General features: G+C 33.7%; 1 protein-coding gene across 1 annotated transcript in view; it reads right to left on the bottom strand.

The window, feature by feature from the left end:
* Positions 1-14056, bottom strand: part of DENND4A (DENN domain containing 4A) — a 67106-nt gene that overhangs the window by 34352 nt on the left and 18698 nt on the right. The window contains exons 9-10 of the mRNA XM_011363462.2: positions 8359-8577; positions 6856-7001 (exon numbers count right to left, since the gene is read on the bottom strand). Coding sequence (XP_011361764.2) covers positions 6856-7001; positions 8359-8577 — 365 coding nt within the window. The remainder of the gene's footprint in view (positions 1-6855; positions 7002-8358; positions 8578-14056) is intronic.

Below are 14056 nucleotides of genomic sequence, written 5' to 3'. Positions count from 1 at the left end.
CAAATATTAGAGGAGCATCAAGAAATATACAAACAGGCAGGGGATCAAAAAATATATCTCCCATGTACTCTTTCTCTGGAGCTACTGTAAGATGTGCTCTACCGTAACAAGGAAATAAACCAAGAAAGAAGTTATTGAAGCCAGAAAGCAGGTGATCCAACTCCAGAGAGAGGTCAATATAATTCCCAAGATGATGGTCAAGGAAAATCCCAGGATGACAGACTAGAAAACAATCAGTTCAGACTGGAACATAAAGATGGAATGCTCCAGCAAGAATTAAAAAAAAGTCAAATGGATAGATTACCTGATATGTTGGGAAAATTGAGAGATTTTAGATTTTTCACTTTAGAAGAGTTTGGAGATGAATTAATAGTAGACATAAAGGAATATAGTAATGAACTTCAGAGAAAATAAAATCCATATATGAAAGGAAATTTAATTATAATATATATACAGTCTAGGTATAATTCTATACAAAGTGATAATAATATTACTATTGAACAACCATTTAACTAAAACTTGTGTTAATAACTGTGTTGGGAGAATTGCACTGGTGGTGGTTAGATATGCTATTAACAGATAATTTACAAAACAATAAGCAGTAATAAAAACATTATTTGGAAATCTTACAGCAAATGACTGAAGAAATAGCTGAAAGAGAAAATGGTTTTCTCTGGGGAAAAGAAACTAGAGGTGGAAAAGAATGGGACCTAGCCTCGTAAAATTATTTGACTTTCTAAACTATGTTATGTTTCAGTGTGGTAAAAAGGAAAATTTACTTTTAAGAGATTTGGCAGCAATATTAAAAATGCTTACAAAACCTGGTTATGTAAAAAATTAGGAAACTATATTACAATTGTGTAAAACACATTGAAAGTAAATGTAAAATGAATATTATTTAGGGCATTTGGCTTACCAAGTTTATTCTCCCTTTTATTTTCCACACTCCCTGTTACTTTAGTCATTTAAAAAAAAGTGTTAAAAATTAAACTTTCAATAAAAACTTCCAATAAAAATGTTTGCTAAAACATTATTAGCAAATCTAAAAATATTTTTTAAACTATTAGAAACATGTCAGTGATAACGCGTGAGTGATAAATCATAGGTGTTCCTAGTAGAATATGGTATTCATGCATGACCCAAGAACAAATGAGAAACTCTACATGCAAACATTTTTGTACAGATAAGACAGGGTTAATCTAATTATAAGGGTAGCAATGATAATAAATAGAAGAGACTGACCAGAATAAAAAGGTTAAAACAAATGCCCAAGGTCATTAAAAAGGAAGCTGGAAACTACTCTTGTCTCCATGAGGGAATATTACAAGAGAACTGCTTATCTATGAGCACAGAGTGAATTTTTAAATTTCCCACTGCAGACATGTGACTACTTTCCACTTTCCACTTTCCAGCCACTTTGATCACCCAGAAAATACTGTGGACAAGGACAACTGCTCTAATTCTCAAATTCATTATTATAAAGTCTATTAAAATGTTGTACTGTAGATTCAGTGCATTGGTAAAATACAATTCTCTTAACTTTCATATCAGTAAAATCTCATTCCAACATTATAAAAATAGCTATGCAATAATTCCTACATTTATCGGTTGGACATTTCTGTCTTGTGGAATGCACAGTGACATCTGCCTCTATTTGAAGAAAAAAAAATCCAACACCCACAAGATAAAATAAAATGACTTTCATATTCTCTTCATATTTTTTCACATTAACATTCTCAGAAAACACAGAGGGATGCTTGGGAGACCAAGAAAAATCTTACCAGACTATCCATTACACAAAACTGCCCTTAGTTAAGCTCCTTCTCATAAGAACAGATTGTAGGGATTTAAAATATAACCATATGAAGAATAAAAACACATGGTTCTTAAATTAGTCATACATGAAACTCAAATAATTCTCATACATTGTTTTTGTTATTCCTATTCAGAACTAACTAATTCAGCTTTTAAAAATCGGTCAAATGTTTTCTGTTTGGATATGCTAAGAAAAAAAGAGAAATATGTCTAATTTCTGTTCAATCTTAGTCATGGACTGGTTTAGGCAGTTAATACATATCTAATATTATTTCTTTTCCATAGCTAAAATGTCAGTGGTAAAAGGATCTGTTTACTTAAAAATTAAGCACAAAGTCACTCAACTAAGGAACAACCCCACACTAATGATTATTTTGAAAGTATTATTGATATTCAGAAGACATTTGCAGATTGAAAGTACTGACTTGCTGTGATAAGTGTACTTAAATTGTGGTGTTAGAATATGAAAAGTAGTAACAGCACTGTATAATTTTTACTATTTCAGAGAGTTCTGCTTAATAGTACCAAGAATACAATTGACCTCTACTCTAACTATATATGAAAGTTATTAAGATAAATTCTAAATCTTGTGACATTTTATTTTCTTTAATAAAAGAGTTCCCTGAATTATAATAAAGCAAATATAAGTAACCATGTTTTACTTTTCAGTTTTGACTTTCTTAGTAGTCATTAAAATCTTTAAGTACAATATTAACCCATTATATATAAGTGATCTTTTGTTGGATCTAGACTTCAAATAAGTAAATAGCATTTTTGGAAAATAGTCTTCCTGGAAACAATGGTTATATACATTTAATGGAATTGTTTCTTTTTTGAGACCTCACAGAATTTTTATTCTTTAGGCAATTACTCCAATCATGTCCTGCACTGACTCTTATCAAGAACAGGTGACCTATTTTCAGAAAATTCTAGACAAAATAATATAGTAATTATCAGCAAAAAAAAATTCTTAGAACATGATGTCCTAGATACTTAGCAAAATTACAACTCTTGTATGTCTTACACTATTAATGAGTATTTTTTAAACCATGTGATACTGCAATATGAGTTCTTAGCTAAAATAAAATTGTGAACAAAATGCATAAAATGAGTGAGATATAAAAGGGAACAATACAAGATTTCTCTCTTCTGCACTGTTAATTGGATTCCTACAACTAATTCAGAGTTCCCATGTAAATAAATATATTGGCTAAAGCATACTCTTAGCAAAATCCTGGTTGCTAATTTGGTCCTTTATGATTCAATTAGCTTGGCAAAGGGAATAACTTTTACACAATTGTATGCCACTGTTCACACGGGAAGCTCAGGAAGTACATAAGATAGCCAGTGGAAGCCTATAGTACCATATAGGAAAAACATTTAAAGTGCAAAATGGTAGTCAGAAATATCATTTTTATATACAAAACCCAACATAATTATTTCTGTAAAAGAGGATTTAGAGAAATTCTTTTTTAAAGCATACCTTTCTATTTATTCCTTTCTCTTAATGTTTAACTTTATAGGTACTGAATAAGGCAAACCTAAAAATCTGATTAAAATATTGAAACCCAAGTTCTTGGTACTACGCTGTAATGAAGACAAAACTGTCAAAGAGTTATGACATTACTTCTCAAAATAAATAGGCTTTCAAAGCTCTATATAGGTAGAGGTCAACTTATAAAAAGGCACGAATTCTAAAAGTCCATTTGTAAATAGGTTATTTAAAATATAGAAAATAAACTTCCCCCCAAAACAACATCCTTTCTGGGGTGGTAGAATGTTCTATATTTAGAGTCAAGTTTATGTGAAAATCTGTATTTGCCAAAACTTATCACACTGTACACTTCGAAGAATTCAATTTATATTATACAAAATATACTATCAACTTATTGTTGGTATATTATATCTCAGTGATGTCCTAAAGGTGGTTAGAGTATCATTCTACTAAAAAAATTTAATACATATTTCTAGCACAACACTGTAGCCCTACACCATCTGAATTACAGCATTTACATCAGTGTTTCTATCAGAAATTGAACTATGAGTTCTAAGAAGATAATGGCATATATCCATCTTTCCCCTATTCCTACGCATTTCAAGGACGTCAAGCACCTTAGTTTGTTAATTCTCTATCAGCACGAGAAAGAGTATTTCTCTATATCAAACACCCCTCAAGTTTTCTAAATAGAAGGCTCTGAACTTGTTCCTGCTCTTCATATGTATAAGTCATGCAAAAGTTGAACATTGCTGTGAGATGATAAAACCCAATGAACTACTAATCTATAAACCTGAATAAAAACTAGCAAAATATAAAAATAGTCATGTTTTCTATTTTTAGTTTATACACTACTCTGAACACTGTGAGACATGCAATTATAATGATTTCTTCTCACAATACTTTTAAAAACATAGATAAGAAAACCAACATAGAAAGACTAAATGACTTAAATCACAAGTATAATAAGAGCTAGGATTAAAGTTCTCCTAATTTGCAATGCAGTGCTTTTTCCATTACACCTTGCATAGTGAGAATCATTTCTCATTTTTATGAGACATATTTGGTACTTATTTATTAACTGGTAAGTGTCATTTTCATGTCAAACTCAGAACTGAGCCAATTTCTGAATGCTGTTATGCCAAAAAAAAAAAAATCGTTGATTTTCTTTCACAGTCACATAAATTTGAAAGTGGTGGACTTCTTTAAATAAACTTACAGGAAGAAACTGTTGAGGAAATATATGACAAAGCTTTGCTTTTTTTTTTTTTTTACTATCATGGTCATCAAATCATGACATTTATATATGTATTTATGAATTTATAGAAAAGTTTCAAGTACAGTAACTTTTCAAGTACATAAAATCTTTTCCTTTTAATCTTTTGAGAGTAAGTTGCTGGCTTCATGACCCATCACCTCTGAATAGTGTGTACTTCCTACAAACAAGGACATTCAGATTCTACATGAATCTGAAAATTAACATATGATACTACTACTGCCTAATACTCAAACTCTTTCAAGTTTTGTTAATTATCTTAATGTTATACCAAAAGCATCCTGTTCTGAACTATGCATTGTATTTGGTTGTCAAATCTCTTTAGTTTCCTTTACTTTTGAACAGTTTCTCAATTTTTCCTTTATTTTCTTAACCCTGACACTTTGTGGATTACAGAACAGGTATTTTGCAGAATGTTCCTTAATTTGAGTTTGTCTGATATTTTCTTGAGATTATACAGGTTATGTATCTTTGACAGGGATATCATAGAACTAATGCTGCATTCTCACTGCAGCCTATTCGAGGCATATGCTGATGATTTGTCCCATTATTGATGTTCACTTTGATCACTGGATTAAAATGGTGTCTGCGAGGCTTTCTGTTCCACAATAAAGTTACTTTTTCCTCTTTGCATTTTAATATGTATTTTGTGTGGAGGTATCTTGAACCCATATAAAATCCTGTTTCTCATCAGACTCTTAACTGATATCTGTGTAGACTTCATAGTTTCCTATTTTATTCAATGGATTATAATCTATTAATAACTTTTGAAGTTCAAATTGTTCCCGATGTAGCCAGTGAGAGTCCCTTCAAACTGGCTTGTGTTTCTGTGTATGTGTGTGTTGTTTTTATAAAAACACGTCTCTATCATTCTTGGAGCAATTTCTAGTTTTCTAGCATACGCTACTTCAGGGATCATTTTGTACTTTCCTTGCCCTCAACTTGGGACCAATCATTTCTCCAAGGAGTCCTGAATTCCTTTTCGTGGAGAATACTGTTTAGAAGCCAAAATTTGTGCATTAGGTATACTCATTGTTATTGGGGTATGGCAGCTCCCAGCTCCTCTCAGTGCACAGAGCTAGGGAACATATGTATTCACAAACATAGACATAAATACTTACATCTATACTTTCTTCTATACTTATCTATACATATTGAAAACCAATGATATAACACCAAACCTTCAATTCCATTCTAATACTACAAGGTTCGTTCTGGTTTTCTTCTTTTCTCTATTTGTAAATCCCTTCTCTGACAGTGAGACACTTGATTATCTTTAATAAATTTATTTGATCAATCCCCTCTCCCATGGATATGATTTCTTCACCCTAATTTGGCTTTGACAACTCCTTCCGGACCAATCCCTTGCCCCAACCAAGCTGGCATCTCCCCATCCAGATCAAACTGATACCCCCTTTGCTGTCCCTACCCAATGGGACACTCTCCCCACCATCTCTCAGACTGACATTCCATGCTGTCCTCATCTCAGCATGGATGCTCTTCTCATCCTGTTTAGGTTCTGACTCCCTGCAATAGTCTACGCCCACAGCATGGACACTCTCTTTATCCTGCTTGTCCACTGGTTCTCCATGTTAGGCTACTGCTTGCATGGATGCTCTCCTCACCTGGCTTGAGCTCCGACACCCCATGCTAGGCTGTTTCTCCTTCTTCATTCTATTTACGTTTTGATACCTCTCTCTGAGCCATTATTCCCCAACCTCCTCTCTTCAGCATGGATACCCACCTTGCTCTATCCCACCTAATGATATTACGACTGAAGGAAAAGGGAAGGTTTCACACATGAATTTAAAATAGAATTAATTCACTTGATTTATGCTGCAAACTCACTTACAAATTATAGAAATATTCATGTGAAATATTCATTATGCTCTATGCCTATATGTCTCAGCATGTGACAATGCACCTTAGACAAAAAGGAGAAATGAAAATTAAGAATGCTCAAGTTAGAGGACCACAGGCTTGAATGAAACTCCCATAGTCTATAAGTGGGCAGGCAGGGTTATAGACCTGACTGCTAAAATAAAACTCACGGTTTAGTAAGATCCTGCAAGGTATTCCTGAGGGGTTTTTATGTTCTATAATATCTAGTAGGCCACCAAAACGTTCATAATAAAGAGTCAATGATGGAATGAAATTAATTTAGATTTCGTTAAACGCTAATAAAAGTTATAAATAGAAACTATAATTTCTAACATTTATAACACTCACACAAAATAAGTTAGGACACTGTAGACATACTATTACTTACTTTATCTACACAATCATCAAAAAACGCCAGGCTTGCATCTTTATCACTGACAAAAGAGCATTCTTCAATGAAGCGAATAAACATTTGTGTTTTGGTCATCATGTTATAGAATTTCTGATGTGATCGGTCCCGACTTCTTAAGAAAGCTGTTCGACATAAATTTATAATGTCAGAATATATAACATTATTAAAGATTCATAAGATTTTTGATCCAGAAGGAACCTGATCAACCATGTCATCTATATCCCCTGACACCCCATCATTTTTCAGAAAAAAACACTAAGACTTCTGAGAGGGAACGTGACCTGACAAAGATAGCAACAGGAAAGAAATTTTAATCCAATCCTCATCCAGAATCGTCTCTGTCATCCCTTCATTACTTTGAAGACTACACATAAACTAATAAATGTGAAAGCATTTTAAAAATTGCTATTTTTTTTTTCTTACGTGTTGCATGCTATGTGCATGTGGTGGTGTATGCTCTCTTTCCGTATCTATGTAGCTTTTTCAAAGCAGAAGTTATATCCCCTTTAGTATTTATTTATGTTTGTATTTTACTTACTGAAAAAGATTAAAAAGTTTATTTCCTGATTTCACACTCTACCTTGCTCGCTATGCTCAGTTACATAACAGTTGGGTCTTCTTTTGGGACCATGAACTCAAACTCTTTCCAGCCTCATGGACTTTGCATAAACTGTTCTCTCTGCCTAAAACACTCCTCTACTTTCCCTTTGTCTGGCTAATTTCTACTCCTCCTTCCAATCAAGGCTCAGAGGTGAATTCCTCAGAGGGCTTCTGTGATGTAAAGTTGTGAACTGAAGTATTCATTCATACTATTTTCAAACCGCTTAACTTCTTGACTATAAAGCTCCATGGGAGAAGTGATCATGTCTTCCTTCCCATTTTTTTCTGTGACCATGTATCTTTTGCACACCACTATATATCCAATGCTTTACCATTTGGAGGTACTCAATATATGTTTATTAAATCAATTTCTCTTTTAAATGTTAAACACTACAAAGAAAGTAAATATTGACAGTGAAAGTATTATGACACAAAATGTATTCCAGGGATTCCCAACTTTTTACTTTGTAGCACAGACAGAGAATAATATTTATAACACATACTGAAGTAAAACAAATGCTCAAGCCTGGAGGTGAGCATCCAGCAGATCCTCTGCATACTTAACATTGCCTGGTTGCCCTGAAAGCTAAAAACATCAATATCAACACACCTGTGACACAATAAGTGCCGTAGTAAATGCTTAGGAAGCTCTGCACTTTTAAAAGAGTTTCTTCTGCATATTTTCCCAATGGGATTACATTTAATGAGCCTGAGAAAGAACTAGTCCTATGGAAATGGATTACCAACAGAGTTGATAGTCACATACTCTCAAAATTGATATATATTTTGATAAACATGAGCTATTAACCCAAAAACAATTAAATCATCACAAGATTAACCTCAATAATATGACAGCTGTAAAGCTATGCAATCACTCACCTTGTAGAGCAAAAAGAGAGCTTGCATCTGTGGCTGTCTCAGATGGGGCTTGTGTTATTGGTCTTAAGTACGATCTATAACCTTTCAAAATAGAGGCCATGAAATACAAAAATGCCTCTTGGATTTCCAAATCTATCATGTGCAACCTCTTTCCAGAATTAAAATCATAGTCATTCATTGCTAAGTCCATTAGTCCATCATCCCTTGGTCTCTGCTGCACTGTAAAGAAATAAAGTGTTAGTGCTTTCTCCAAACTGTCAAAACTAATATTCATAATGGTATCAATATAAATTTGTTGTATATGTATGTCAAGTCATTATGCTGTACACCTTAAACTTATACAGTCCTGTATGTCAATTATATTTCAATAAAATTGAAAGCTACCTTAACTATTTATTTATATAACTTCATAACAGTAAGTCCTAGCAAAGCTTATCGTATCATTTTTCAGGCTCTGCTGAGTACATTTCATCCAAATCAAACATAAAATTATCCCTGTTTGGCTGACTACCATCAGAAAAAGATGTTCATATTTCAAAATAACTGTAAACAGATTAATAAATGAAGATCAGAACAAACATCAACCAGACACAGGGTTAAATACAACGGTCCTTCCTTCCCTTTTTTTTTTTTTTTTTTAAAATATAAGTGCCTACAGGAGGAACACTCAGGGGTTAAAATGTGGGGAAAAAAAAAAAACCTCTTCCTCTTCTTGAATAATTCAGTGCTAAAGCCGTTAGGAAGCAAAAGAGTAACTTTACAGTAGAGAAGAAAGCTGGTAGATACCATCTTAAACAAGTGATCAAAGTGAACATCATCGATAATGGGACAAATTGACATAGTGCTCAATCTCATAAGGATACAATGAAAGGAACTCAGTGTAACTGCTGCAGTGTTCCTGTCAAAGATGCATGATCTTTTTTTATCATGCGGACACTTTTTATCATGAGGACACTCAGACAAACCCACATCATGGACCATTCTACAATGGCAAGTGTCATCTTCAAAAGTGTCAAGAAAATGAAAGAAGAAAAGAGGACCTGTTTAAGAAAAAAGGAGATAAAGAGACTTGAAACTAAACAAAACATCTGATACAGAAATTGATTCTTTTGCTATAAAGAACATTATAACTAGATAGCAGTAATGCTGAATGCTAATTTCCTAATTTTCATGGTTATACTGTAGTGATGTAGCAGAATGTACTTGTTGGTAGGAAATACATTCCATTTGAAGATGATGGGGCATCTATTTTCAAAGGGTCAGGGGAAAAAATTTTGTGATTGTTTCAAAAATTTAAAATTCATTTAAAATACGAGGAACAATAAATCATTTAAGATAGGTTTTTTTTTTTTTTTTTTGGAGTTCTTATTGTCTAAAAAAGTAGATTAGAGGAGATTGGATTAAACATGGCAGAATGAGAGACGTACCCAGATCTCTTCCCTTGAAACGACAATAAGCTGAACATCTAAAACTCAACAAAAAACACCCAAACTGGACACCTGCAGGTCTGAGCGTGGGATATGCTCATAAGAGCTACCACAGGTCAAAACCCCGGGTGTCCGGTGGTGGACTGGGAGAAATAAAGAAGCTGCCTCTCGCAGCCACCGGAGCTCCCTATAGGAGGAGGGGGTGGGGGGAAGGAGAGTCGAGTTCCCTGAACAGCCCTGCCTGGGAGTGCTGTGAGTTCCACGTGGCCAGTGGCAGTGCCTAGTCATCAGGGCAGAAGGCAAAAAAAGCAAGGACGGCAGAAAAACAACAGTTGATTTTTACCAGCCGTGGTTGCAAAACCGAGGTTGAGCCACAGTCCCCATCCCCGAACCCAGAAGGTCCCTCCTCCCTACCCTGAGACCAATTACTGCGGAGCCCCAGGGGAATCTGAGCAAATGCTATCAAAACTGTTGCTAACACCGACAGGAACTGAGACTGAGGGTAGTGTGATTAAACATCTATAAGGAAAAAGAAGACATTATTAAGACTTTATATAAAGCAGAGATCCAAGAGGCCACCTACTAGAAAGCAAAAGAAAAGCACATTCTTTGCAACAGGCTAGGGACCATTATATAATAAATCTTTCTGGAAAAAAAAAAAAATAAAGCAGAACACACTTCCATTAATGCCTATCCGGAAAAATAGTTCATTAAACACCATGAACAACCAATGTGACAAGCCATCGCAGAAAGGAGGAGAAAAGCTTCCAGAAAATAAGCTTACAGACATAGAAAAATGCGACTTAAATGACAGAGAATTCAGGATGGTACTTCTGAAAAAAACTCAATGAGATCCGAAACAAATCATACCAACAATTTCAGGAATTGAAAAAACTAGATGAGCAGAATGAGTTCTTTAGCAAGGAGATTGAAACCCTCAAAAAGAACCAAACAGACCTTCTGGAGATAAAGAACACACTGCAAGAGTTGAAAATGAAATAACAAGCTTGGGAAATAGAGTCAACCATATGGAGGAAAGGATCAGTGATATCGGAGACAGAAATCTAGAAATAAATCAGAAGGAAGAAGAGAGAAACCGAAGAATGAAAAATAATAAAAGAGAAATTCAAAAACTAGCTGATACCAGCAGGAGAAGAAACATAAGAATAATGGGACTTCTCGAAGGGGAGGAAAAGGAGCAGGGATTATAAAGTATTTTCAGACAAATAATGGACGAGAATTTCCCAAATCAGGGAGCCTCGAAATATACAAAACAATTACTAAGACTAAAACAGTATCATAGTAGGGGACCTAAATACCCCACTGTCAGATATGGATAGATCATCCAAACAGAAAATCAATAAGGAAATAACATCCTTAAATGATACATTAGACCAACTAGACATAATTGACATTTACAGAGCCTTTCATCCCAAAACAGCTGCTTATACATTCTTGTCTAGTGTACATGGAACATTCTCAAGGATTGAGCACATACTGAGATACAGAGATAGCTTCAACAAATATAAGAGGGTTGAAATCATACCAACCATATTCCTGATCATAAGGCTTTGAAACTAGAGATCAACTGTAAAAAGAAAGCTGAAAGACCACAAATACATGGAGATTAAACAACATACTATTAAAGAATAACTGGGTCATAGAAGAAATAAAAAGAGAGATCAAGAAATACATAGATGGGGAGCATGGCACAGGGAATGCAGTTAGCATTAATACACATATACAAAAAGAAATACATAGAAATGAATGATAATGACAGTGCAACATATCAAAACTTTAGGGACATGGCAAAAGTGATAAGAGGAAAGTTCATATCATTACAGGCCTACCTCCAAAAACAAGAATGAGCCCAAATAAACAACCTAATGCTTCATCTTAAAAAACTAGAAAAGGAAGAACAAATGAGGCCTAAAGTCAGAAGGAAAGAAGTAATCAAAATTAGAGCTGAAATAAATGAAATTGAAAACAAACAAACAAAAAAACAATAGAAAAAATAAATGCAACAAAGAGCAGGTTCTTTGAAAAGGTTAATAAAATTGACAAACCCCTGGCTAGACTCATTAAAGTAAAAAGAAAAAGGACACAAATAAACAAAATCAGGGATGAAAGAGGAGAAATTAGACACTGCAGAAATACAAAGGACCATATAAGAATACCATGAAAAAGTACATAACACTAAATTTAATAACCTAGAAGAAATGAACTAGCACTTAGAAAAATACAACCTTCCTAGGCTGAATCAAGATGAACAGGAAAATCTAAATAGATCGGTCAGCAGTATGGAAATTGAAACAATCATCAAAAACCTACCAAAAAGTAAAAGTCCAGGACCAGATGGCTTCACCAGTGAATTCTACCAAACATTCAAAGAAGATTTAATACCTATTCTCCTCAAACTCTTCCAAAAATATTGAAGAGCAGGCAATACTTTCCAATTCATTTTATGAGGCCAATATCACCCTGATACCAAAACTTGGTAAAGGTAACACAAAAAAAGAAAACTACAGACCAATATCTCTCATGAACACAGATGCAAAAGTCCTAAATAAGATACTAGCAAACCGAATACAGCAATATATTAAAAAGATTATAAACCACGATCTAGTGGGCTTCATCCCAGGGGCATAGGGATGGTTCAACATACACAAATCAATTAATATGATACATCATATAAACAAATTTAAAAAATAAGAATCATATTATCATATCGATAGATGCAGAAAAAGCCTTCGACAAGATACAGCATCCATTTATGATCAAAACACTTAACAAAATCGGTATAGAAGGAAAAGACCTTAATATAATAAAGGCCATATATGACAAGCCCTCAGCCAACATTATTCTTAATGGTGAAAAACTAAAAACCTTCCCTCTAAGATCAGGAATGAGGCACTGTTATTACCACTGTTATTTAATATAACATTGGAGGTCTTAGCAAGTGCAATCAGGAAAGAGAAAGATATAAAAGGCATCCAAAGAGGAAACAAAGAAGTCAAACTGTCATTATTTGCGGATGACATGATTCTCTATATAGAAAACCCAAAAGACTCCACAAGAACACTACTAGAAACAATAAGCAAAAACAGTAAAGTCTCTGGATACAAAATCAATGTTCAAAAATCCATAGCATTCCTATACTCTAATAAAGAAACATCAGAAAAAGAAGTGGAAAAAATAATTCCTTTCACAATTGCAAGAAAAAGAATAAAATGCCTAATGAAACAAGGAATAAATCTAATGAAACAAGTGAAAAACCTATATAATGAAAACTAGAAGACCCTATTAAAAGAAATCAAAGAAGATAGAAAGAAATAGAAAGAATCAACATAGTTAAAATGAACTTATTACCTAAAGCATTATACAGATTTAATGCAATCCCCGTCAAAATCCCATTGGTAGTTTTTAAAGAAATAGAACAAAAAAATCATCAGATTTGTACGGAAGCACAAAGGACCCTGAATTGCCAAAGCCATCCTGAGGATGGACCTTGAAATAATCATACTAAGTGAAATAAGCCATACAGAAAAGGTTGAAAAACACATGATTACCACATATGTGGGATATAAACCTAAAAGCAACAAATGAACAGGAAAAACAAACAGAGACTCATGGACATGGACAATGGACTAGTGGTTACCAGAGGAGAGGGAGGAGGGGAAAGGGGAAAAATAAATAAAATGTTAAATAAATAAATAAATAAATATATAAATACATAAATAAATAAAATGTTAAAAAAAGGATATTAGAAAGAACGTGAACGTTGGAACAGAAGGTATAGGTTTTAATTATTAGCTTCATCCTTGTTAACTGCATGATCTCTTAGAAGGTACTTCTTTCGACCTTATTATCCTCATAGTTGCAAAGACAATATTGCTACAAAAGCTGCTGGACTTTTCAGCTATTCAAAAGAACTGCATGCACTTTTAGAAAGTTAATTAACATGGTAGATAAAATAAAATTCCATCAAATTTGTTCCATGAGATAAAATTTTATTCTATGTAATGTCATTTTTCTCATACCCCAATATTTATGAGCTACTTCTGAATTATCTACTTGTGAGGTTTACTTTGTAAACAGTCTTCCATGTCTGTTTCCAAATATACTATAGGCACCTTCCAAATATACTATAGGCAACCCTGAAGCATGTAGACCGCATCTTATGTTGATATTTCATCACCAAATATATAAATGAGAACCTCAAATACTGCAACACCATTACTGACCATTTTTCATACAATAAGTATTAAATT

This window comes from Pteropus vampyrus, unplaced genomic scaffold (assembly GCF_000151845.1).
Source record: "Pteropus vampyrus isolate Shadow unplaced genomic scaffold, Pvam_2.0 Scaffold85, whole genome shotgun sequence".
Lineage (NCBI taxonomy): Eukaryota > Metazoa > Chordata > Mammalia > Chiroptera > Pteropodidae > Pteropus > Pteropus vampyrus.
The sequence above is the reverse complement of the archived record's forward strand: the minus strand, read 5'-3'. Positions and strand labels throughout refer to the sequence as shown.